Consider the following 27,697-nt stretch of genomic DNA (forward strand, 5'->3'; position numbering starts at 1 on the left):
TCGCCCCTTTCCTGTGTGGGGAGGCCCAGAAGGCATACTACGACATGGCAGTGGAAGCAGCTACAGTTTACCCCCGGCTGAAGGCTGAGATTCTGGTGAGGTCCGGGGTGACAACATCTATAAGGGCCAGAGGTTCCATGAGTGAAGGTATCGGGATGGCAGAGCACCGAGGTCTCACCCGTTCGACCTGATCCATCTGATGTAGAAGTGGCTGTGCCCCGAGATCCACAACCTGGAGAAAATTATGAAAGTCATAACCTTGGACAGGTTCACAAGAGGACTACTGCCAAACCTACGAGGATGGGTCAGCCAAAGTGACACCTCCTCCTGTGATGCATTAGTTGCCCTCGTAGAGAGACACTTAATAGCTAAAGAACTTTCTTGGACTACCAGGGAAGAGATGCACTGGGGCAAGAGGTCAGTCCCCACCCCAAGGGCCCAGGCTTCTGAAGCACTGGGCAGAACTATATTGGGTGGGGGAAGGAGGCTGAAGAGTGGCCTGAGGCTGCAAAGGGACTTGGGGACCTGGGGAGAAAGGGTCATGGGATAAGGCCCACTAGCCCAAAGAATACAGGGATACCTCGAGTAGGATATAGGTGTTATGCTTGTGGGGGAATGGGGCATATAATGATCCAGTGCCCTAAAGTGGAGGAGCCCATGCAGTGCAATCTGGGGGATCATGAAGATCTGGCTTGATAAACCTCTTGGGAGTAGCGATGGCCCCCCATAGATACATGTGGCCACTTAGGATAAATGGCATACAGACCATTGAATTAGTGGACTCCGGAAGTGCCATCATGCTGGTCTCAGGGAAACTTGTGGGTCGGGACCAGTTGTCTCGGGCCAAGCACGCTGGAATAACCTGTGTACATGGTGCTGTCAATTATCCAACCATTCCTGTACAAATTGAGGTCTAGGGGAATACCACCAGAGTGATGGCGGGGCTGGTCCCGAAATTCCCATATCCAGTCCTTATAGGATGAGACTTCCCAGGGTTTGGAGGTCTATTCCCCATAGATGAGTCAGAAGAGAGTAGTGACCCCGGGATGAATACAATGGCCCCAGTAACTAGCCCTCTCCCGGTCTTCTGTGAATTAGCCCAGGACTTGTTCTCTACAACTGGGAAGCCTTGGAAGACTAGGTGAGAAAGGAGGGCAGACAAGAGGTTGGGAACCAGGATCTTGGCCCAGAACCAAAAGGCTGCACTCATAGGGAAGAAATCATGTCCAGCTGGCAAGGGGTGATGCAGAGAGTCAACAAGTTAGAAGCTGGACCCAGTTCCACGGAGACCAACCCTGAGGGGGAAGCAGAAGTAGGTCCCTTGAATTTGGACACATTGGACCCTCATTTGAGAATTTTGGGCAGGATCATGCCAATGATCTGCTATACAATAATATTAGAAAAGAGATAGTTGAAGTGAATGGGGTCCCAGTGGAGGGGAAAACCCAAGTCCCAGGGCTATATTTCATGATAAAAAGGGACCTATTATATAGAGTAGTCCAAGAGCAAGAGGTGGAGCAGCTCTTGGTACCTTGAAGGCACCACAGGGCAGTGTTAGACCTAGCTCATAGTCATTTATTTGGAGGACATCGGGGGGTAGATAAGACCCTTGATTGAATCCTACAGAGGTTCTTTTGGCCAGGAGTTTATACGGAGGTATGACGATATTGTGCCTCCTGCTCAGACTGCCAATTGCATGTCTCCCAACCGCACCTGACATCCCTTTAGTACCTCTGCCAATTATCAAAGTTCCATTCAATAGGATAGCCATGGACCTGATAGGCCCACTGGAGAAGTCTCAGGCCAAGAAAGCCAAAGAGAAGACTGCCTTTTCGACACCAGAGGGATTGTACCAGTAAACAGTCGGATTACGTGGGGCTCCCGCAACCTTGCAGTGGCTCATGGATAAGCTGTTGAGTCCACATGGCAAGTATGCGGCCACTTACCTTAATGATGTCATCATACATAGCCCAGACTGGGAGAGACACCTAGAAAAGGTGGAAGCAGTATTGGATAACCTGAGGAAGGCGGGTCTCACTGCGAATCTCTCCAAATGTGCAATAGGGCTAAGTGAAGCCAAATACCTCAGGTACGTCGTTGGGAGGAGCATAGTGAAGCCCAACTGAACAAGTCAGAGGCGATACAAAGTTGGCCCCCTACCGATCCGGAAGAAACATGTCAGGGCATTCCTGGGGATAGCTGCGTACTACAGGCGATTCATTCCCCACTTTGCTACCAGAGCATACCAGTTGATGGACCTAATAAAAGGCTGGGACCCAGACATAGTGAAATAGACCAGCTTAACTGAAGAAGCTGTTACAGATCTGAGGACCGCCCTCTGCAGTAACCCAGTGCTAGTAGCTCCGGACTTTGAGAAAGTGTTCTTGCTGCAAACCGATGCCTCCAAGGTCAGGTTGGGAGCCATGCTTTCTCAAATGGTAACAGAGAAAGAATACCCAATCTTATTCCTTTGTTCTCTGGGCAAGAATTTCCTACTAAGGTATGCCATGGTAGAGAAGGAAGGCCTTGCGGTAAGGTGGGCCATGGAACCCCTCCGATACTACCTACTTGGACGGAGGTTTACCCTTGACGCTAACCATGCCCCCCGTCACAGGGTCCCCGCAGGTTTTCTCCCTCTTGAGCCTGCACCCTGTGTTTAGGCTGGTATAATAAAGACTCTTCCATGCCTTCTTTTGCTGGATCACCCAAGTGTCTGTCTTTATTTACAATGTTCATTTAGTTCCCAGATCCCCCAACAGCTAGTGCCCCACAGACCCTCCCCAGGGTCTCCTGGCTTTTGAGGCTTCCTTCTTTGGTAAGGAGACAGCGATACCACCCTCTTGCCTCCTCACTGAGGTTTGCCCAGCTGTCACTACTTAGCTCAGAATGTTCCTCTGAGCCAGCCCTCGTTAGGGCTTGCAGCTGTGCTCCCTGCTGAATACCTGTGTCTCTACCCCTGGCCTCCTGGCCAGAGAGCAGGCTGCAGCCATCATTTTGGCAAGGCCTTAAAGGGGTTTACTCCTGCCCTGGCACACCCCCTGAAATGGATGCACTGGAACAAAGAAAGAAATGCAAGGGTAATAAGATAGTTCCTGTCATTACAACCCTTCCACTTCAGAGTAGCAACACAGGTCAGGGACCAGGCATGGCAATACTGATGGCCTGTCAAGGGTGCACTGTTTTTTGACTCAAGTAGCCCAACCCCATGGTGTTGAGCAGGGGTGTGTGTCTGTGTGACAGAGTCAGGCTGGATGGCTGCAAGAGGGTTGCGGTAGGCCGATATGTTAGCCTCAGAATGATAAAGTCTCTTTTTCCAACAAACTGAGAAGGGATTACCTCAGGTCAATTAGGGACAACTGATTCCAATTAAGGACTGCCTGAGGCCTTTAAAAACCCCTCCTCTGGGCAGAGAAGAAGGGAAGAAAGAAAGAAAGAGAGAGAGAGAGAGAGAGAGAGAGAGAGAGAGAGAGAGAGAGAGAGAGAGAGAAAAGCTGCTGCAGCTGCTGCAGCTGCTGCCAGGCTAGTAACAGTAGGGAAATAAGCCACTCCAAGGTGAGAGGCTGTGTTCCTTCCCCTAGGGGAAACCTGAGTGCCTACTAGGGGAAGGACTGACACCCCAGGGCAACCAACAGGATGACACCCTTCACCAGTGAGGCGGCAGCTAAAGTTACCCCCCTGGGGTTTTTTTTGTTTATGAGACTGTTTCCTTTTTGTTTGTTGGAGGATCACCTCATAGGCCGATCCTCAGGCCTACCCTGAAAATAGGACTAAGGGAACACGGAAGGTGAAGGCAAACCCTGCCCTCAGAGGGGATGATTACATCAGCTCCGCCATCGCCAGAGGGGAAAGCGCTAAGTCTGACAAGAGACAGGAGGTGCCTAGCCACACAAAGCACTGTATCATGCCTTGGAAAATGTTAAAATTTGCTTATCTATGTCTTGATAACATTGTTATTACAATGACAGATGTGATGTGTAAGATTTGTGAATGCTTGATCCAGCCCATCAAATCAACAAAATCTTTCCATTTGCAGATTTCCAGTGCTTATACTTATCTCTAACTTTCAGGAGAGGTGTGTTGTATCTTAAAAAAGATACAGCAGGCCCAGACCCTTGTCTTCAGCGAAGGAACATGCAGAACAAATCAGGCCTAATTCTGGGGTCACGGTATGAAGGGCTGGTCTCTGGGCATACAGTAGGGCAGCTTGAGGCTTCTGCTAATTTACTGCTGCTACCAATTCCACAAGGGGTAGAAACCATAGCCAGGTTTTGGAACAACCCATGAGTTTCCCAGCCATACACACTTTCCTCCAGTCACTAGCAGAGAAGGTAGGGTAGCAATCTTTATGTAGACTTTTCATCACCAGAGAATCTCCGTATGCTGGACATCTTTCTTGGGTCAGATATGCTGGCTCAATGACCAGGTTATGTGTGCAGTATGGTGCAAAGGGACTTCACTGTTTCGGAGGATTTGGCCAACGCATTTCCCGAGGATGGTAGGAAGAAGTGAGAATTAACCTTATCACCATTTTCAGGGCAAAGACACATACTTTCTGAGCGCGAAATACAGTGCCTTTTGCTTAATAGCAATCCGTAGACTAATGCCTTTCATTTAATGGCAACATTTTGCTGGGAACCGATCCTGTTCCATTGACTTTAATATTAATTGGATTCGGATATTGGCAAGAGGCATGCCGCTTACAACTTTTTTTTAGGAAGACAGTCCCTGGCCTCAGGCAGGTCTGTGGGGCTGTAACCAGGGAAGTTCTGGGGCTGCACACTATCTTTCCATGTGCTTTCTGGACTGCATCCTGCCCTGGCGTGGGAGCGCTGGGTTGTGCCGAGCCCTGGCCTCAGACAGGTTTGTGGGCTGGGGAAGGAATGTCCCAACACTTCCTTCTTGGCTGCAGCCAGAAAGGTCCACAAAGTGTCTTTGATCCTTCTTCTTATATTCAGTATCCATATTGGATTCTAATGAACTCATGTGCTTATCAAATATAGTTGTTGGCTTATATGTGTGTTTACTACTATAATATAGCTACTGTGTGTAGCTATTAATGTAGTTTAACTTGCTCTATCACTGCTGTGGTGTTATAAAAATAGAACACAATGTAGTGTTTTGTTGATGTGCTTTACAAATATTTGTTTTGCAGACTGCAGTGATGATGTGTTCCGCTGTACTACCGGGAAATGCCTCAATTACACCTTTGTTTGTGATGGATATGATGATTGTGGAGACCTGAGTGATGAACAAAACTGTGGTAATTGGGAGTGTTACATTTTTCAAAAGGCTTTAATATAATAGCATTGTCTAAACTGACAGAATCTTTTCCCTTAGACTTATCAGAAACAGTAATATACCCATGCATTCCACTTTATTTAGCAAGGAAGTGAACACAGATTAAAGTTTGTGGCTCTCTGTAACTAATTTAAAAGATTTGGAGAATTTTATTATTCAATGCTTTTTCAGCAAATGGTATTTTTACACAATTTTTATGTTTTATACAAATCAGGTGCACATTTTATTGAAGAAATGTTAACTTTGTTATTTATTGTAGACTTGTTCAAGATGTGTTGTCAATTTTCCAGCTAATTCAGCAGCTCATATGAGACAAAATAGAACCTAAAAATGCTGCATATCATTGGTGCCAGCAGAGCATTATGACTAAATTCTTCCTGTATTAGCATCAGGACAGACTTGTCCTCCTTGACCATCAGCCATTCACTGCTCCTTAAATCCTGTTCTCCATTGAATTTCAAGGCTCTTTCCACTAATAATTATCCTCCCACCTCTCTGATCACTTCTTCAATGTCTTGTTTGGCAGATCCTCTTCCTCTCACAATCCACATTACATGTATGACTGGCTTGAAAATGGGAATTTTTCCCGTAGAAATTTTCATGGGGAAAAAGTCCCCATTTGGAATTTTGCCACCAGGAAATAAATGGTTTCCTGAGGCAAAATTTAAAAAAGTTAGTGTGGAAAAATCTTATTTTTCCAATTTTTGCCAGAGAGAAAAAGTTAAACAAAGTGAAAGTGCTACTTTCTCTCTGAAAGAGATGCCTTTAAACATGTAAAATAATATTTTGTTAAAATAAAAAAAACCCTGTTCCTTTTTAGCTTTTACTTTCCTCCCACTTTTCTGGGAGTGAGAAAAAATAAGAGAAGGTGTCCATTTTTTAACAATTTCAAAACAAAAATTTTCAAAAATACTGAATACATGTTTTTTTTCTAAAAAATTTATTCAATATATTTAAATGAAAAATGTAATAAAAAATGAGATTTAATTGCAAAAAATCATTTACAAAAGCTTTTTTTATTAAAAATCTTTTCATTGAAAAAAATTTCCATCCAGTTTTGATCACATCTTGTCTTCCTAATATTACTTTATCCTATATAACGTCCATAAGATTCAACCTTTTCTCTCTGTATAGACTACCTATGGCTTGTTCAAGTGTTTATTGTCTTGTGCATTGGTTATTGTAATCTCCTCCTTTCTGGCCTGGATACTTCTAATCTTGCCTACCACAAGTCTGTTGCTGTTAGGCCAGTTTTGAGTAGTAGGCAGTAATAGCTGCATTGGTGGACAACAGGCATTCGTAACCTGCAATAACAAAAACTCTCCACAACTGTCCCACCCATTTTTTCTTTTAATTTTTTTCCCCATTGAATCTGATCACTTTTACAGTGAATAGGCCCCAATCCTGCAAGCACTTAATCTTGTGCAGAGCTTTCTTCATGTGAGTAGTCTTCATATGACTTATGAATTTACTATTTTGAAGACTTCAGTGGGATTTCTTATGTGAACAAAGTTATGCATGAATTTAAGGACTTTAAGTATGAATTTAAGTAAAAAGCTGTACTGCTTCCACTATACAAGTATAGTTAACCTCCCAAGTGCAGATGCAGTTGCTTCACAAGGGTGTAGCTATTCCTGTATGGGAAGGGAAATAACTATTCAGGTATAAGTCACCCTTCTACTGATATAATTATTTTGGGAGAAAAAAATCACACCCCTAACGAAAAGATTATTCCAAAAAATTTTAAGTATAGACCAGACGTTAGGGTGTGCCTGCACTTAAACCACTGCAGCTGCACTGCTGTAGCACTTCAGAGTAGACGCTTCCTATGCTTATGGAAGGGGTTCTCTCATTGGCATAGGTAATCCACATCCATTAGAGACAGTAGCTAGGTTGATGGAAGAATTCTTCCTTCAACCTAGCACTGTTTACACTGTGGGTTAGGTTGGCATAGCTACATCTCTCGGGGTGTGGATTTTTCCTTATTCCTCAAGTACTTCCATTGGAATCTATCAAAGGGACTACTTGTGCTGTAAGGTATTACTCCTTGTGAGCTAGATTGGCAGAATCAGGCCCTTACAGTGAAATCCTGGTCCCATTAAAGTGCTCAGTTGTGTAGCATGGTTGGTAATAATTTTTGAGAACAATGGAAACAAGTTAAACTTCCTAACTTAATAGCCTACAGAAAACAGTGACATAAAAACAGTGTTTGACAGTGATTACTCCCAGATTTGTTGTGTCCCATTCTCTTTTCCTCATCTTTAACATACTCTCAAGTACTTTTTATACCAAGTGTATTCTGTATATTCAACCTTTCCTAAGGGTTTGACAAAGAAAGTTTCATTACTGGAGGAAAAAGAATGATGAAAGGGCAAATAAGGCTAAGATTTCTGTCTCTTCTTGGAGCTTTCTTATGGAAAATTCTTGGCCTCTTCCAAAGATTAGCAGGGTAGTGGGATCATTATGTGTCCCATAATGCAATGCAGATCTTTCTTTTTTTACTTCTGAACAATTTTATGGTGGGAGTGAAGAAAGATTTTTCCTCTACCTTAGCCAAGAAGGCTGGCAAATAAATAGCTGTGTCTATAATAGATATGATCGCAAGAGCTTTAGCCTTCTGAAGAATGCTTTGTTTATCTGGGAATCTTAGTTATTTCCATCTGGGAACCCATGTTTGATGTGTTCATTCCAACTCTCAACTGATGTCTCCATCTGGGTTTGTAATGGGAAGAAGTAGTGTTTACACAAACACAGTATCATTGCCTCCTGCTGTGCCTTATGGCAGCCTAAAATTTTTACATCGTTACTTCTATGTCTCTGTTCATAATCCTTTATCTTATCTTTCACTAGGGACAGATAGATCTCTTTGAAAATCTTTTACCTCACCCACTTTTTGTTGGTGCAGCTTCTTTGGCCATCAAAATTATTTTTTCAGCATGAACTGTTTTCTCTGCAGTGTTGGCCACAGATACTGCAGATCTCCAAATCCTTGTTGGAGATCACTAGTGATTCCAGCAATCCACTTGTTGGAGTTTCCTCCAAGACTCTTTTAAAATAGGTGGCATCCAAGGTGGTGTCTCTTCAGTCCTCTGAGCCAGACTATAGTCTATTCCTTATATACTATTTGAGTCTTCAGTTTCATCTTTTACCTCAGAAATATTTTATTTCTTCCGGTCGTATTATCTATTAGAAATTGAATGTAATGTCAAAAACAAAACAAAATTACCAGACCAGTGGGTTTTAGTAATTCTGTGGGACCTCAGCACAGTTACTCACTCTACTCGCATCCCATGGCCATTGGACACATCTTTTCTCAACAGGTATTGATATGCTACGAGAGATACAGTTCTGCAGACAATTTGAGTGCTCTGTGAACTTCAGTTTGGGAACAAATACTCTATCATACAGACATCCCTATGTAGGAATTGCAAATTAAATGGATGTACCTGACATTAAATTTCATATTCAGAACTGTCTATGAAATAATATGCTAAAATATATGGATAAAGCACAAAATTACATGTAGTAGTTGCTTAGTTTCTCTATCCAGGCTATTTCCCATTTGTTAATATAAAACTAAATTACTTTAATAGGAAAAAAGATATTGGTCTATACTATGGTAGTCACCATTGGAAACTTGGCAATTGCCTTAGGTAACATTGTGACAGCTCACAGCTGCTGTTCCCCCACCTCTTTCACGAACACAGACCACTCTGAGACCTTCCTGCTTGTGAACACCAGCATGTACTTTATTTACAGTGTCTCAGTCCTTCCATCAGTACATATCAGTCAGGGGCGAAAGTGGGCCGGTACAGCGTACTGGTGACAAATGGCCACCGGTACCGGCCCTTCTGCAGCCGACACGAAAGTGCTGCTGCAACAAAGGACTCTGCTTAAAGTGCTGCCGCCGCAGCGCTTTAACATCATTGCCCCTTTTGCGCCCCCCGGGCCGCCGATGGGGGGGGCAGCAAAAGGAGCAGCTCCCCCAGGGCCGGTGATTTAAAAGGGCTGGAGGGCAGCAGCAGCTGGAGCCCTGGGACCTTTAAATCGTTGCCAGAGCTCCGGGTGGCATGGGCCAGGGCCAGAGCTCTGGGCAGCATGGGTAAGCTGGCTGGGGGAGGCTGACCCCCCCCAAAGCCCCACCCCTCCGCCCGCAGCCCTGCCCCTTCCAGGGGTCCAGAGCCAGGGTCCCATACTGGTAATTGTATAATGTTACTGTCACCCCGATAGCAGTGCAACCACACCATTGCACTGTTTTCCAACTTTCTGGCCCTTTCTTCCAGGGGTGAGTGGCTGAGATGTCTCTACTCCAAGAGCGAGCGAGCGAGCGAGCGAGCGAGCTGGCTGGCTGGCTGGCTGGCTCTCCTCAAGCACTTCCTTCCTGTGCTCCTTTTTAACCACTTGCCTGCTAATGGGTTAATTAGCTCATTAACATTGTTAACCCCTGACTTAATCTTATGATCTATGGTCCTCTCTCACGTCTTGTGGGTGATTTTATGCTTGCTAGAGGTAAAATGACATTGTAGGAGTGAAGGGGTGTATTGCTTATTAGCTTCGAACTTGCATGGGGTGCAAATAGGTGAACATAGGTAAATGGCTAATTAAGGTGGCTAGAGTTAAGGGTCTGTTATATTAGGTGAAAGCTTTGTGCAGGAGTGTGGTGGGGTGCCTGCCCCACACTGAGATCTAAGGGGTTAATAGAGCCCTTGGGAGGCTGCGCAGGAGGCAGCCAATCAGAGGGACTGTGATGAGCAACCAGTCAGGGCCGGGTTGGCCCATATAAGAAGGGCTGCAGCACAGAGTAGCTTCAGTCACTTCCTGGAGCTTGAGGAATGAGGTGGATTGGCTGCCTTGCAGGCTGAAGGCAGCAAGCACCCTGGACAGTGCTTCAGGCAGAGACCCAGGGAGCTAAAGGCAGCTCCTGGTGGGCTGCTGCAATCTGCAGGCTGTGGCTCTGAGGCAAGGGCAAAGAGGGTGCTGGGGCCATGGGGAAATGGCCATACACAGGGTGCCTGGTCTGGGACCTGTAGTAGTGTGCACACCTGAGTCCCTCTCCCCCCACTCACCACTGAGGAAGTGGTAGTACTAAGGGACTGCAACATTCCCCTGGAAGCAGGGAGCACAGAGTGCAGCACAGCCCGAGGGTTGTGTCACTGAAGAGGACACCGCAATCCTGGGAGTGATGTGGGTCCCAGAGCAGAAGTGATTGTGGCAAGGCACCACCAGAAGAGGGTGCACTGGTGAGAAGACCTAATTTCCCATGACAGCTGGCAGGAAGCCCCAGACCACTGCCCCTGGTACAAGGGGAGTTTGAAAGACTATTTAAGGGACACTTGGGGGTTTAGGGACTATGGGGCTGCCATGTTTGGAGGCCTTTTTGGTAGAAGGCAGGTGTACCTTCCCAAGTTGGACTTCAGAGTTGCTGCTTCCACTGGAGGGGGTTGAAGAGCAAACAAGAGGGATTCAGGTCCTGGTGGGGTAGATCCTGGAGAGCCAGAGGCAACAATGGGAGGCACAGAAATACCTACACAAATCCCTGAGTCAGTTAGCGGAAGAGAAGCGTTATTTGCTCAAGACCCTCTAAGGGGTGATCAGGGGCCCAAGAGCAAGAAGCAAGGTCCCAGGGTCAGGCCAGAAGCACAAGCAAGGCAGTGTTAGGCCTGTGGGCGGAGGGGACACTTCAAGAGAGGGTGCCCCTATCGGGAAGAGAAGAAGTCTAGCCCCAAGGGAATGAAAGCAGGGAAACTGCAAGGTCCCTGACCTGGGAAGAGAACAGGAAGGGGGGATGCTTGTTTTGTCTGTGGGGAACCAGGGCATGTGAAGAGGCAGTGCCCTCACAGGCAGAACAGGAGCCCAGGGAAGGGCAGCGTCCTGATTGGTGATGAGAAAGGGGACCCAAGCCAGGAGAAGGGCAAGGGAGCCAGAAAGGAACAGAAAGAGGTGCCAGATACCCAGAGGGGGCTGCACCGATATGGTAGAGAAGGCCAAAGGGGCTGAACCAGAGAGACAGGAGGGAAAGAAGAGTCCCTTAGACATCCAGCTGAAGGATGTGGGCACTTATATAGAGACCAATTGAAGGGAGCTGGAAACTCAGACCCTAGGAAAAGGGGTACTGGCAGAGTTAGCAGAGCAAGGACCAGGGCTATGGGAGAGGCTGAAAGCCACCGAGCTGGCCTTGCAAATAGCACAAGATGGCACAGACAGAGAAAATAAGGAATACCAGAGAGGAGAATGATAACTTGCTCCTCCTAGTGGAGAATCTGAGATGGGAGAGGGACACCCTGCGACCACAGCTACAGGGGAAGTCGGTCTAAAGGAGGAGGGTGCGTGATGGGGTGCCTGCCGCACATGGGGCTCTGAGGGGTTAATAGAGCCCTTGGGAGGCTGCACAGGAGGCAGCCAATCAGAGAGGAGCTGAAAGAAGCAGTCAATCAGGGCCGGGCTGGCCCATATAAGAAGGGCTTCAGAACAGAGCAGCTTCAGTCACTCCCTGGAGCTTGAGGAGTGAGGTGGACTGGCTGCCTTTCAGGCTGAAGACAGCAGGCACCCTGGACAGAGTAGTGCTGCAGGCAGAGACCCAGGGAGCTAAAGGCAGTTTCTGATGGGCTGCAGGGATCTGCAGGCTGTGGCCCTGAGGCAAGGGCAAAGAGGGTGCTGGGGCTGTGGGGAAGTGGCCCAGGGAAATGTACAGAGGAGTCAGAGGGGTGCTGCCATGCGTGGGTCCCCCGCATCCCACTCGGCACTGAAGAAGAAGCTGGACTAAGGGATGGCAATATTCCCCTGGAAGGGGGGAGCACAGAGTGCAGCGCAACCAGAGGGCTGTGTCACTGAAGAGCACGCTGCAGTCCTGGGAGTGACTTGGGTCCCAGCGTAGAAGTGACAGTGGCAAGACACTACCAGAAGAGGGTGCACTGGCAAGAAAAGCTAATTCCCATGACAGCTGGCAGGAGGCACCAGAGTAGTGAGTCTCACCCCATCACAAGGAATTATACTACAGGCTGAAGTGTAGCTGAAATGTGAAAGACCTAAGGCAATAACCCCAGGTCAGAAACTTTGCACTCTCATTCTGGGAGACACTCTCGTTCTGGGAGACAAACAAGTAACCACAAATGGGTACAGTCCACCACAGAGATCTGGAAGAAGGGTGTGTGACACTCTGTACCTCAAAGTAGGACCCTGGAACCTCCTTATTCACTACGTTCATATGATTATAAGTTTTGTACAAAGTATATCTAGTGAGGTATCATTTAAAAATTCTTGATTTGTTGAACATTAATAAAATTAGTAAAATTCCTGTTGGTTTGTGTGTACTGTCATTATATGTGAAGTTATGAAGTATTGCTACATGTGCTACTGAAATATGTTGTAAGGTTTGGAGACTCCCACAACCAGCCTTTCAGTTGCAACAAAAGAGGGCCAGATAGGTGTAGATGGCCCATCAAAAAGAATTCACTCTCCCAGAGGCTCCTTAGAGTAGGCATGTATCCAATGGAGACTGCTCGAACAATGGGGACTGCCTGACCCCCATGTCACAGGAAGGATCTTTCTAGCAGCTGGAAGAAGGTATAAAAAGAGAGAGTGACATCACTTAGTCTCTCCACCACCTCCCATCTCAACATCCAGAAGATCGTCTGAAAGACAAAGACTTAGAATTAGGGAAATTGGTCCCATGCTGGATCGGAGTCCAGTCTGTGTATTGAGGAACTGTAAGCTGCCTATCAAAAAGAAACTGTTTGATTCAAATCTTGCTTAGTCTGTTAAAGTTAGAATTTAGACAATTTCTATTTTTAGTTCTTAGGTAACCAACTTTGATCTCTATGCCTATTACTTAGATTTTAAGTGATTATATCTTTCTATAATTAATACATCTGTTTTATATTTTACCTAAAGCAGTGTGTTTTTGGTTGAAGTGATAGGAGAATCTCAGCTTGGGTTACAAAGGCTGGTGCATGTCCACTTTCCTATGAAGAAGTGGTGAATTAAGTAATAATCTTACACTGGCCAGGCTCTGACCAGTGCAAGACAGCACAGTTCTGGAATTGGGGTGGAATTGGCTGAAGCCTCCCAATTGATGGTTCATGAATGGCTGGGAGTTCATTCATGTAACTCAGTTGGGTATGTCCCTGCCTGCGGCTGGCTGTGTAAATGCAGTGCCTGTCAGAGGCTTATAGCTTGACATTAACATGTCCATGTGAGAAGCAGCCCAGGCTGGTAAGTTTGGAGGGCTCAGTGGTCCCATAGTCCAGGTTTCACCCTGGGGATCCCATCACAGGGGGCTTTGGCAATTAGGTTGCTATGGAGTATGTAAGCAGTTAGACCTCATTTACATATAGGAATTATTAAGAAATAAGTATATAAATCATGAATATTAATGTCTGATGCTTAATTATGGACACCCCAAACGCCACATGTGGATGGGGCAGCTATTGACCTTATAATTATTAGGGTAAAGGATCAAATATGGTATATATCCATATTATTACCATAATTAATGGCATAAAATGTTACACCCAGTTCCTGTTTCTTTGGGTTTGTTGGGTCCCCGAGATGGTGTAAACTGAATCGGGACCTCCATTCTGATGGGCTCCACTTACTTTCCCTTCTATCTGGTTTTCAATGGTCTCCATAAATTGTGAGTATGCACCATGCAAGATTATAAGTATGAACAATACAGGAAACCACTTTACTGCACTTATCTTATCCTTATATTTATGTATATTGATCCTTTTCTACTATGTCAGTTATACTTGTCTGTATTAAATAAAGCTTCTGTGTGTGTTTCACCAAGTAACCATCTTCTCAATTAACTCTAATTTTCCACCTAGGAAAAGAATGAGTTATCTGTAACAAGTGCCTGTTGCACCCCAATACATAATCTTATAAGTGTAATAATTCTTCAGGTTACAACTTCCTAACCCCTGTCTTGTAAGTAGGCCCATCTCTGACCAATTAGGCCTTCTCTAGGAACCTAATTAGTGGTAATAGTGACGAGAGAGCTGGTGCAAACTCCATCTCTCTCAGCATTCTGACCTCACTTTACATCAGTTTTTCCTTTGTTCAAGGCATTTACTATAAGTATAAAATAGTTTAAGTAATACTGCAGTATGGTAACCTTGTGTACTGTTGCTAATCTAACACTAAATTGCCAAATTTGTAATGATAATGACCTTTTCAGAGCATAGAATTGTCAAGCAGAAATAGGAATTACACAATTGGAATTATTTTTTTTCCTCTTTCCTTTTTTTCCCACCTAATTTTTCATCAGATTGCAATCCATTGAAGCAACATCGATGTGGAGATGGAAGATGTATAACGGTAGACTGGGTATGTGATGGTGACCATGATTGTATAGACAAGTCAGATGAAGTCAATTGCTGTAAGTTACCTGGTTTCTTAAGTCTCCATATCAATACTGTTTTAACAAAATGTTAAGGATGGAATATTGCTAGAAATACAAGAATTTAAGGTAATTTGATTTCATACAGCTTAGTAAGTGGTAAATGTCCTTGCAGGTACCGTACTGTGGCAAACATAGTTACCCTAGAGGTTAGCTAATGTGATTCCAATTTTTAAAAATGGGCTCCAGAGGTGATCCTGGCAATTACAGGCCAATATGCCTAACTTCAGTACCAGGCAAATTGGTTGAAACTATAGTAAAGAACAGAATTATCAGACACATGATTTGTTGGGGGAAGAGTCCACATGATTTTTGTAAAGGGAAATCATGCCTCACCAGTCTACTAAAATTCTTTGAGGGAGGCATGTGGACAAGGGTGATCTAGTGGATGTAGTGTACTTAGATTTTCAGAAAGCCTTTGACAAGGTCCGTCACCAGAAGCTCTTAAGCAAAGTAAGCTGTCATGGAATAAGAGGGAAGGGCCTCTCTTGGATCAGTAACTGGTTAAAAGATAGGAAACAAAGGGTAGGAATAAATGGTCAGTTCTCAGAAAGGAGAGAGGTAAATAGTGGTGTCCCCCAGCGGGTTGTATAGGGACCAGTACTGTTCAACATATTCATAAATGATCTAGACAAAGGGGTAAACAGTGAGGTGGCAAAATTTGCAGATGATACAAAACTACTCAAGATAGTTAAGTCCAAAGCAGACTGTGAAGAGTTACAAAGTGTGACAAAGTTCCTCCTCTACCTTGGTGGGTCTTGCACTTATTGGCGGATTTGCTTGCCTCGGAGATTCACGGCAGCCCTCAGTTCAGCCATTTTTGTGAACCCACAGTCCAGGTCAACTCCTCCTGTGTATGACCAGGAGCTGGGAGGTTTGGGGGGAACCCGGGCCTGCCCTCTACTCTGGGTTCCAGCCCAGGGCCCTGTGGAATGCAGCTGTCTAGAGTGCCTCCTGAAACAGCTGTGTGACAGCTATAACTCCCTGCGCTACTTCCCCATGGCCTCCTCCCAACATCTTCTTGAACCACACCATAGGACCTTCCTCCTGGTGTCCAAGAATACTTGTACTCCTCAGTCCTCCAACAGTGCGCATTCTCACTCTCAGCTCCTAGTTCCTCTTGCTCCTCACACGCGCACCACAAACTGAAGTGAGCTCCTTTTTAAACCCAGGTGCCCTGATTAGCCTGCCTTAATTGATTCTAGCAGCTTCTTGATTAGCTGCAGGTGTTCTAATCATTGTTTCCAGAAAGTTCCTGATTGTTCTGGAACTTTCCCTGTTACCTTACCCAGGGACAAGGGACCTACTTAACCTGGGGCTAATATATCTGCCTTCTATCGCTCTCCTGTAACCATCTGGCCCGACCCTGTCACAAAAGGGATCTCACAAAACTGGGTGACTGGACAACAAAATGGCAAATGAAATTCAATGTTGATAAGTGCGAAGTACTGCACACTGGAAAACATAATCCCAACTATACATATAAAATGATGGGGTCTAAATTAGCTGTTACCCCTCAAGAAAGTGATCTTGGAGTCTATTTGGCACTGCTGAGGCCATATCTGGAGTATTCCATCCAGTTTTGGGCCCTCCACTACAGAAAGGATGTGGACAAATTGGGGAGAGTCCAGCAGAGGGCAACAAAAATGATTAGGGGGTTGGAGCACATGACTTATGAGAAGAGGCTGAGGGAACTGGGCTTATTTAATCTGCAGAAGAGAAGAGTGAGGGGGGATTTGATAGCAGCCTTCAGCTACGTGAAGGGGGGGTTCCAAAGAGGATGGAGCTAGGCTGTTCTCCATGGTGGCAGATGACAGAACAAGAAGCAATGGTCTCAAGTTGCAGTGTGGGAGGTCTAGGTTGGATATTAGGAAAAACTATTTCACTAGGAGGGTGGTGAAACACTGGAATGGGTTACCTAGGAAGGTGGTGGAATCTCCATCCTTAGAGGTTTTTAAGGCCTGGCTTGAGAAAGCCCTGGCTGGGATGATTTAGCTGGTATTGGTCCTGCTTTGAGCAGGGGGTTGGACTAGATGACCTCCTGAGGTCTCTTCCAACCCTAATCTTCTATGATTCTATGATTGTGCACAGTTCTCTGAAAACCTCCACTTAGTGTGTAGTGGCAGTCAAAAAAGCTAAAACAGTGTTGGGAATCATTAGGAAAGTGATAGATAATAAGACAGAAAATATCGTATTGCCTCTATATGGTATCCCCACATCTTGAATACTGCGTGCAGATCTGGTCACGCCATGTCAAAAAAGATATATTGGAATTGGAAAAGGTACAGGGAATGGCAACAAAAATGATTAGGGGTATAGAATAGCTTCCATATGCGGAGAGATTAATAAGACTGGGACTTTTCATCTTGGGGGGGAAAAGACGACAAAGGGGGCATATGATAGAGGTCTATGAAATTATGACTGGTGTGGAGAAAGTAAATAAGGAAGTGTTATTTACTCCTTCTCATAACACAAGAACTAAGGATCACCACATGAAATTAATAGGCAGCATGTTTAAAACAAACAAAAGGAAGTATTTCTTCACACAACACACAGTCAACCTGTGGAACTCTTTGCCAGAGGATGTGATAAAGGCCAAGACTATAACTGGGTTAAAAAAAGAACTAGATAAGTTCATGGAGGATAGGTCCATCAATGCCTATTAGTCAGGATTGGCAGGGATGCAAAACCATGCTCTGAATTCTCCCTGGCCTTTGTTTGCCAAAAGCTGGGAATGGGTGACGGGGATGTATCATTTGATGATTACGTATTCTTTTCAATTCTTCTGAAGCACCTGGCGTTGGCCACTGTTGGAAGACAGGATACTGGGCTAGGTGGACCATTGGTCTGATCCAGTATGGTTGTTCTTATGTTCTTCACCTTTCCTTCTGGTTCATTATCACTTCAATTGGAATACTGTAACTGTCCTTCTTAAATTGTAAGCATTTTGGAGTAGGGACATCTACACAGTAATTTTTCAGCTCAGAGCCTGAGTCCTGTGAGCCCAAGTAGCTGACCTGGGCCAGCTGTGGTTTTTTATCCCTGTGTAGCCATATCCATTGAGAGCACAGGAGAGAGAGGCTCTCAGTTCAGCTACCCAGACTGGACCAGGCAGAGCTGTCATCATCCCACAGCTGATATTACATGGAAAGTCCTGCTCAGGAACAAACTGGAGCATGCTCAGAGCAGACAGTCTTCCAAAAATGTATCTGCAAAAATCTACTGATCATGTGTAAATTGTTCCCTCCCCCCTCCCCAGTCTTATCATTTGGTAAAATGTTGATGTTTTTGTGCAGAGACAGCAAAAACCCACCCCCTGCCAAATTTCAAATCCCTGCTCCAAAGAATGCAGGCACTGCAGATTTTTGAACAATTTTTTAACATGGGCAAAACAACTTATTTTTCCTTACCCTCATTCTTAGAAAAAGCCAACCCATTTGGCTGAAATTTTCCAGAACAATTTAGCCTGAGGGAGACACCTGATAAGGAAAATTTCAGCCCAAATGGTTAAAATTTGAGAAAGTTTATAAGCAGCTGAAAACAGGGTCTTTATAATGGTAACAGTTGGGCTACCTTTCTAAGCGTTGCTGCCAGCCCCTCCAACAATATTTTTTTTCAAAAATTATCTTTAAAAGAAATGAGACCTGTAGACATGTAGGATGATTGGAATGTGTTATTGTTTCCCCAGCATGTTACAGTCAGGGTCTGGTGGAGTGCAGAAATGGACAGTGCATTCCCAGTGCTTTCCAGTGTGATGGGGATAATGACTGTAAAGATGGAAGTGATGAAGATAATTGCAGTGAAAATAAGGGTATGCTGTGTTTCATTCTCTTTGCAGTAAGTCAACCAATCCCCAATGACCCTCTGTACTGGAACTTCCTTTTGGGAAATAAGGACATAAGGATGTCTGTCCCCCAACTGGCACACAAGAAGTGCCCCCCACTCCTCCATGTTACAGTCAGAACTTTTTCTTAACCACTCCTGAAGAACCTACTCTGAGGCTAAGCAAAGAGATGGAAATGCCATGCTAGCATTTGGTTTCATAACTAATCCGTTTTTTAAAAAATACTAGTATTCTCTGTATTTCAATAAATCCAGCTGTTAAGAGTTTCCCTGCGGTTAGGATGGGTCAGTGGCATTTAGATATCATTAGTGGTTATTGCCACTTGGCAAGGAACCTCCGGGGAAAGACTTTCCTGATTGAAAACAGAGAATTAGAGGAAGAAAGTGTTCTCATTGTTGAACTACTGGTTAAATGTAGGAAGCTCAGTAAGGGGAAAAACAGGTATGTTGTAAATGCTCACAACTGGCAATAATGGCAGAACACCGAACTGACACACTTTGGGGAAAAAAATAAAATCCTTTCGTATAAGTCCACTCTCCTCTGGGGTCGTCTGGTACCTTTTTCATCTCTGGCCCTTCCCATTGCTATTTTAAGTCATCTGGTCTAAAGAATAACTGAAGAAATAAAGCAGAGAAATTCAGCTCCTTCTCCCCCACCAAGATTGCTAGATCTTACAACTTGCATTGGTGAAAGCTACAGCAGGATAGTTTTTACATTTTTGTCATATGAAGATGTAAAACCCAGAGCCAAATGTTGCCCTCAGTTATATCTGTGCAACCCCAATCAAGGCTCAATTTCCTCTCCTCCATATTTCCCCTTCTCTGGTGTCTATTTTTGTTGTCATTTTCTGCATCCCCACGCTTATACTGTACTTTCCAGGTCCCTCTGCTTCTCCTGTTGGAGGTTGCAAGATAGAGGGGAAAGGAGGGGAGTTGAGAAAGGAGAGTGGAATATGCTAGAAACTGTACTACTGTCTCTAGCAGCCTCTGAAAGATGCTTTTCTGAAATAGCCTTGTCACATCCACCTTACTTTCTGCCTCCTAAATTATTCATCGCTAATACAAGACTATTTAGCTGACATATTGGTGCATGAGACACAATAGAATCCAGGTGCATGTCTGTCTGTCTTGCTCTCTCTCACTCATTGTTTTTCTTGCCACTGTGGGACTAAGAGTAATAAATTTTTTTCTGCCAGTAAAGTGACAGGGTATGACTCAAAGATACAAGGAGCAGACAAAGAGTGAGAAGGGGCCTTTATTATACAGTCAATGTTCTGACTATATGCTTACAGCTTAAAGTGTTCCCATCTAAACACTTCAGCTGCAATGTCTTCAAATTATTAGAAAATTTTCTCTTCTGTTCATTATCCTTAAATATTTAGTAAAATGCTGTTAAACACTTTTAGCAATCTGCCAGAGAGCAGGGACCTTCATTTAGACAACCTTGTCAAGTTTTCCCACTGGGAAAGCGTCTCTCTAAATTTACTTGGGATTGAAGTTCTGCCTGGTTGTTATCCGGGTGCATACTGTGGAGATTTCTACTGTGCCCGTTGCACAGTCCCCATAAGGGCCAGGCAGAATTCCAGTCCTTACATTTGGGAGTTCAGGGACCACCCCTTCCCTACTGCCCTAGGGCATACAGAACAGGTTGGGCCATGCCTCAGCTCCACCATACCTCAGGCACTGGCTGTTGTACGAAGAGAAATAAGTTGCACTTTGTAAAGAGAGAGGACCTTCCTGTGCTTTTCCTAAGGGTGCAGCCCAGACCTAGTCAGACTGTGTGCTTTACACATTCTGCTGTCTCTGCCATCCGAGCTTGTAAGTTCATTTGTTATAATGTCATTTTACATAACTTACAAGCTTTGCTATCAAAGCCAGGAGAACTTGTAGATTCTTTGATCCCTTCTTTGAACTAGCTTCACATAGGAGAACTGTGTGTATCTGTCTTGTATGCTCAGTAAACAGTTTTCAAGGAGTCACAGTTTTGTCAAAACAATCCCTGCAATTACTTTTGTTCTCACTTAGGACCATACCCAGCTTTTGCTTTCTAACTTCAGTCTTTTCTGCTATAGCTCTGTCTGAAGAAATATGACTGGAATTCTAAAGCATGAGAATAGTGTTTTACATCCTCACAAAACTCAAACTGGATAAAGTGATTTTCTCAAATTTTCCTCAAACTCAATTCCAGGCAGAGTCCAAACATGAAAACTCCCCCCTCCCTCCCGCACCTCCCCACAATGCTAATTTTTTTTAAATAGTGAGAAAATGGCCTTATAATTGAAATTTCTCTATAACCTGTATAATACTGGGCACTACCAAATATGTGCTTAAGAAACTCCCAAATTGTGCGGATTCTTGTGTCACACACACATGTGCAGAATCAGTTTACAGTGAAGCCAAATATTATGTTCGTGGGGGCTGGAGGCGACACACTGAAAGTCTCTCTGAGACAATTGAAAGAGTAAATTCCTTACTTTTAATGTTAATGAGAGCATTCAATTCAGAAAGTAATCAAGCCTGCAGGAAGACGTGGCATGACCACATGTTAGTTGACCATCTGATCTTTTAAAATAAAAATATAGTCTCCATATACCCCATTTCAGAATGGTAATGGGAGAACCTCAGAGGATTTATAGACATGGGCCTATTCAGCTAAGCTTTCAAACATTCAAATACTTACCTACATCTTGTTTAAACTTTTGGTACCCCCACACCAGTCTGCCTCTGGCAAGCTTTCAGTAGCTCATGCTAGTCCTATAATTTTATCTCCCTCTACTGACCCAGACAGACCACACTGCCTCAGTCTGTACTTTGTATTTTGAAGGGTCTCTGCATCCAGCAAAGTATCTGTGGCACACCTGGTCTTACTCCCCCCAACCTCGAAGCGGGTGGAAAAACACTACTAGGTCCCACCTAAGGACTTCTAGCATTTTTATGCCCATTTGATACTGGGGTTGCTTATTATCTCTGTAGTGTAGGAGAAGACCAGATCCACCAAGGGCATCAAGACAAGGACACCAAAGAGCTAGATACTTTTGTCCAGAAAGTCTATTCTTAGGTAGCCCTCCAATTGTCAAGCACTGTTCATGCAAACAGTATCCAGACTCTGCAAGGCTGCTCGTGAAATAAACTGCTCACATTTGCCAAGCATTATGCACTGGACTTGGCTGCTAGAGCAGATGATAAGTTTGGGAGACTGTACTCCAATCTCTATTTGACTGATGCAGTTGATACTCCTCATATTCACCAACCTGAAGAAGATACTGCTTGCGAGTCACCTACAGTGGAATCCACAATGACACATACTCAAAGAAAGAACGATTATTTACACCACAATAACTCTGGTTCTTCAAGATGTAGTCAGTGTGGATCACATGACTTCCTGCCCATAGGCGCTGACTTTTGCTTTTTTCCAGGGGTGCACCACCTCCACTCCCTGACAGACATTACTATTCAAAATATTCTGAGCTTGCGCACATGACGTACATGTGCACTTAGAAGGGGATCCATACTGACTACAGCATCTCGAAGAACTACAGTTACTGAAGGGTAAATAATCATTCTTTCATCTTTTCACAGTTAAAGGAGTATGGATTCATCTAAGAGAGGCAGAGAAGTTCTTAAACGATTTAGGATGTTGGTTTGGCTTCAAAAAACAGTTGAGCAGTAGTAGCACATTTGTGATATCATCAGAATAGATATGAGAGGGAGAACAGCCAGTAACTTGCTACTTCATCCATATAATCTACAAATGAATATTGGCTTACCATATTATTGAATGAGAAAACGTACCTTCCTTACATACCTTAAGGAAATGTAATTACGACCTTAATGCTGTCTCATTCTGTGAAAATAGAAATCCAATATGGAAGTAATCAAAACTGAGTCTATGATGCTTTCTAAAGACATGGCAGACTGTGTTTATATGAATTCAATGTGGACTCTATTATGATTAGAAAGAATCTGTACTGTACCCACAGATGGTAGCATACCAAGGACTTGAGAAAGGACCTCTGTTTGGGAGATGGGTAGGAGGTAGCTGAGACGTGGTGATGGCAAGACTTTAAAAATATGTTTTAATGCCCAGATTTATGACAATTTTGGAAGTCTGTAAAGATTTTCCTATCCTATGAGTTTCATTTTAGGATCAAGTGCTCTTGTAAAATAAAAAGACCAAAAATCTAGTAGTTCCTGTATGTACACATCATATTGTACTGTAGCAAATGTGGTAAAGATGTAAAACATACATCCTCTGCCATACCTCAGATGAAGTGAAGCCACCAAAGGAATGAAAAGATACTCTTGATACACCTAGCTCAGGGTTAAGCTACATAATTTAGATTGTGAGCTCTTTGGGGACAGGGTCTTGTCTCTTTATTGTGTGTCTGCACAGTGTCTGGTGGTTGGTGCCCATGGACACTACTTCAGTGCAAATGACAATTGTAATAATACGATTTTAAACTTGACGGAGTGATAACATTATACACTGAGTCTCTGTGTTCAAGAGCAGTTAATTGAGGTAACTTTACAAAACAGCCAAAGCCACATAAAGGAGGTGACTTTCAATGCCAGCCCCGGCTGTACCCTTAGCAAAGATTTTAGTTGGGTGGGGAGGACTCAGAGTCATACAGCACATAGATAGTAATAGAGCAGTAGAGATAGTATTCTGTGAGAGGAAGTGTGGATGGGCCAAAGTTTCGAACACAGAAGCTCTCTGGTGAGGCGTAAACTTTGCTGCATTTGGCTGTTGGATATCCGTCTATAGCAGTGGTTCCCAACCTATTTACGATTGTGGGCTGCATATGCAGCTCTCTATGTGTTATATGGGCCACATCCATACAATTATATATACTACCTGAGTGGCCCTGAGGATGTCACATAGGCCACAGCTGTGAGCTGATTGGGCCACAAATGTTGAGAACCATTGCTCTATAGGCTGGAGGGCAGCTTCACCAGCCAAGGAAGGAAAACAAAGCTTTAGGGATTAGTCTTTTAAGGCGCTTTGTTTTTATTGTCTACAAAACAAAAAGCAAATCAGTTGAAAAATACAGAGGAATAATTCCCACAGGCTTTCCCTGCTTTAACCAGCCAGGAGGTGAGAGGACATACCATTCCCCTTTGACCCAGCTTCTTATTCCTCTTATACTCTTCCCCAAATAGCTATGTGACAGGCTGAAAGCACTCCTCATGCACAGCCCAGAATCTGGGCTATAAACTTTCTCACATTTAATTTAATTTAAACCTGGGGATAAGAAGATGGAAAGGAGAAATCTTGTTAAACACCAATAAGTTTTTTTCCACCTTAGAAATGTTTTAAGCACTGGTGTCCCAGGTGTACTAGTGGAAATGCTGGGGGCTCTATGCTCACCACGGAAAATACCTTGAAAATGGCAAGTACTGTGGTGGTCTAACGGCAGATTGTTACTGAACCATCTAATGCACTTGGAAACACTTTTAGTCTGTGTCTGTTAATCTGTAACTGTATCTTCTGACCACTACACTGTCACTTTTATTCCTCTACTAAACCATTATAGTAACTAGGGTGACCAGACAGCAAGTGTGAAAAATCGGGACCAGGGTGGGGAGTAATAGGAACCTATATAAGAAAAAGACCCAAAAATCGGGACTGTCCCTATAAAATTGGGACATCTGGTCACCCTAATAGTAACAAGCTTTTATTGTTTTTTCTTCAGGTCAACCACCATGTCAGGAAGGGGACCAGAGATGTATTGATACTTCCTGCCCTGACTCTTGTGGCACCTCTTTTCTCTGTGACATGACCAATAGCCAGACAAACTGTAGTAAGTAGAGCATGTATTTCCTGCCATTGTTGTCTCAAGGCACATTTCCAGAGCTTTCACTGTAATTGAATTTATGAAGATGTGCTACAGAATACAGAAGAAAAGTCTTTTCATTTCACCTTAATTTGATGACTAATGGATGCAAGTCTAGCAGTTAAGTTGTTGAAATGGTCTTGGTTAGGCCAAACCAGAAACAAATCAATCTTGAATCATGACTAAGATGCCATGCACTTTTTAACATCTTTATGACATTAGACCCTCATTTTTTCCCTCAGCATATTTTCTTTGTTTTGTTCTGCTGTGTGGGTGTTCATTGTTGCAATTTGTTTAAATAAAGTTAAAGAACACTAAAATGTGCACAAAGGAAACAAAGTACAGAGCATGACTCATGAATCCACATATGTCTCCCTAGACAAAATACAGTCTAGTATATAGCAAGTATGTACCTTAACAGGTGGCCAAACATTAGGATAATACGGTATTAAGATTGACTCTCGACAGATGTTAAAATAGGCCAAGTGAGGCATGCCAATTGAAGAGTTCAATTGGGTACTATGGTTTAAAGAGGAGTTTTAAAGAAAGATGAAAAGAAAGGGAGAAAAGTGTGGAGATCGTGCCCTCTAGGAATGGATTGTTCATAGGCGGTTTTGATTTATCGTCACAAGCGATTGTTTACTGGGAGCATGCAAAATCATTTTGAGGAGTAAGTTGAACAGGTATGAAAGAAAATTTGGAATTTAGCTCATAAATTCAGGTTGGAATTATTTCAATTGTAAATGAACTATTGAATGGCTACCAGTTTGGCTGTGCTTGGGAACCAGTCTCATGGGGAAAGTGATAATGATTTCCATATCATCTTGGTATCAGACCTTAGATTTAGTGCTGTAGCCCCTTCCACTCCCTCCCCTAACCGACTTTGTGTAGTCTATGCAGTCTGACTATTCAGGATATTGAGTGCCCTTAACTTAATTGAAGACAATGAGAGTTAAGGGTGTTCAGCACTTCACGGAATTAGCCCTGAAGTGAGTATATTGACTTTGGCAGATCATGTAGGACAAAGCCTGGGGGATTTGGGAATGTCATTCCCAAGGATCTTATTAATTATTGTAGAATTGCTTGGAGCATACTGCAATGTTAGCCAGCTATGACTTTGTAGCACATGGCATGATTAATAAGTTGTCTTTGTTTTATGTTTAATGGTGTATGGGGTATCAGAAGGGCTGTCTCACAGCACCATTGTTGCAACAGTGTCTATCCCAGCTCTCTCCAGCTGCTGCTGGTAGCAACAGTGCCAGTGTTCCACGACTTTGAGGGATGACTCCATCTCCCCAATCAAAGGTCCTCCTGAAAAAAGGGCTGTTTACTTGGGCTGTGCTGAATTTGGCTATAGAGATATAGTTTTCCTAAGAACAGGCACATTATTAGTTTGAGCCGTTGTTTCCCATCTGTTCTTTGATCATAAGAAGTGTGTTATAGCTTTCATATGCTACCGCTGAAATAGTTTCAGGCTTTAGATTTAGACACTGGGTTATGAGTTTACTAGTCTGACAATTTCAAATTTAATCAGGATGAAACATATTATACAGGTAGCTGGCCTCAATGAGACATTTTTGGGATATGCACATTGGTTTATTTTTAGAGGGGGCAAAAATGGTTTGATCAAGTATTTTTCTTTATTTCTAACCAGTTTTACAGTAAAGAAATTTATTTTTAAAGAATAACCTGTTGCAGGCATCATCCACATGTAAAACATGACTGATGTCTGGGTGGTAACCTTGGAAAACAGTAAGAGCAGGGGCTACGTTTCAAAGCATTCAGGATGGACTGAATGCCCTCCGGTCATCATAATTTCCAATCCATTTAGGCTGACATCGTAATGTAGTTGTGGCATCTTTTTAATGACAGTACAGATGTCTTAGACACTTCTTCTGAGAGTATATCGAAGGGAGCTGATGGAGATATTACTGTCATATCAGACATCCTCATATCTAATATAATTAATGCTTTTATTCAGATCTGGGCCTAATATTTTGTTAGTGGATAAGGCCCAGGCAAATTATTTTTATTGTATATTTTAAAAAAAAATTAAAGTTATTCTGGTCCTGCCTCAGTGCTGGAGGCTGGACTAGGTGACCTCTCGAGATCCCTCCCAGCCCTGCATTTCTGATATTTCTATAGGATTTTGGCTTAAGATGACAGATGCAAGGGATTTTATTACTTTGTCCCTTACTCATTAGGTTGTACTTAGAGATAATACTACAAATAAGGATTTATTTCCTATTAAAGTATAGAATATATTTCAAAAGGAAGCAATATGGTTCTATTACTAGCTGGGTGAATAAAAATCAATGATTTTAAAAAATCTAATTTTTTTAATTTGGATTTTTTAATTTAAATTAAAACCAGGTTTATTTTTTTCAAAATAAACCTATTTAAAATTAAATTTGAAATTAACATCCTGTTTTGAGGCCTAAATTAATAATCTATTAAAATCTTTTCAATAAATAAATAAATAAATAAAACAAATAATAACAGAACATATTTGCTGCCAAGTTTTAAAGAAAGTCAAGCCACTGAACTGCTGGAAGTCTCTGGGTAAGCACCTCGAACCAGAGTTTGCAGAAATGCTAAACCAACTTTTGACAGCAGTAGCGTCTTCTGCAGGTGCAGAGAGAATATTTTCTTCATTTCAGTGTATTCAGTTAGGTCAGTTCAATGTCTAGTTCATTCAAAGCTAAGAAACCAACTGGGAGTTGAAAGAACAGGAAAGTTTTCTTTTTCTAATCTATGATTAAAAGCTAGGTGTAAGAGGAAGAGATCTACTATGCATCCGATGAAGTGAGCTGTAGCTCACGAAAGCTTATGCTCAAATAAATTGGTTAGTCTCTAAGGTGCCACAAGTACTCCTTTCCTTTTTGCTGAAGGACATAGTTACCAGAAATATTTAGGTCAGTTCCCTAACTATATATAATACTTCCTTTGTTTAATAAACTTGTTAGTTTTAAATGCAAAACATGTTTTGATTTTTTTTCTTGTGTATCCAGAATATTTAAGGTAGTTTTATTTAATTAATATAAAATGCTCCTTTTGGGCATTTGTCATTGAATTTGAATTTCCATCCAAAGAGCGTGACACAAATCATAAGCAAAATTTTAATAATTTAGTAAATGAGAAATGCATTATTTACTATTTTCTCACACGGCGGTTCTCAAACTGTGGGTCGGGACCCCAAAGTGGGTTGCAACCCCATTTTAATGGGCTCGCCAGGTCTGGCTTAGACTTGCAGGGGCCTAGGGCCAAAGCCCAAGCCCGAGAGCTTCAGCCCTGGGTGGTGGGGCTAAGTTTACAGGCCTCCTGT

The 27,697-nt window shown here is 43.3% G+C and overlaps 1 protein-coding gene across 1 annotated transcript in view; it reads left to right on the top strand.

The window, feature by feature from the left end:
* Nucleotides 1–27,697, top strand: part of CORIN (corin, serine peptidase) — a 321,969-nt gene that overhangs the window by 217,963 nt on the left and 76,309 nt on the right. Inside the window, exons 7-10 of the mRNA XM_073342123.2 lie at nucleotides 5,153–5,260; nucleotides 14,564–14,674; nucleotides 18,384–18,506; nucleotides 24,232–24,339. Of these exons, the coding sequence (XP_073198224.2) occupies nucleotides 5,153–5,260; nucleotides 14,564–14,674; nucleotides 18,384–18,506; nucleotides 24,232–24,339 (450 nt within the window). The remainder of the gene's footprint in view (nucleotides 1–5,152; nucleotides 5,261–14,563; nucleotides 14,675–18,383; nucleotides 18,507–24,231; nucleotides 24,340–27,697) is intronic.

This window comes from Lepidochelys kempii, chromosome 4 (genome assembly GCF_965140285.1).
Source record: "Lepidochelys kempii isolate rLepKem1 chromosome 4, rLepKem1.hap1, whole genome shotgun sequence".
Taxonomy (NCBI): Eukaryota; Metazoa; Chordata; order Testudines; family Cheloniidae; genus Lepidochelys; species Lepidochelys kempii.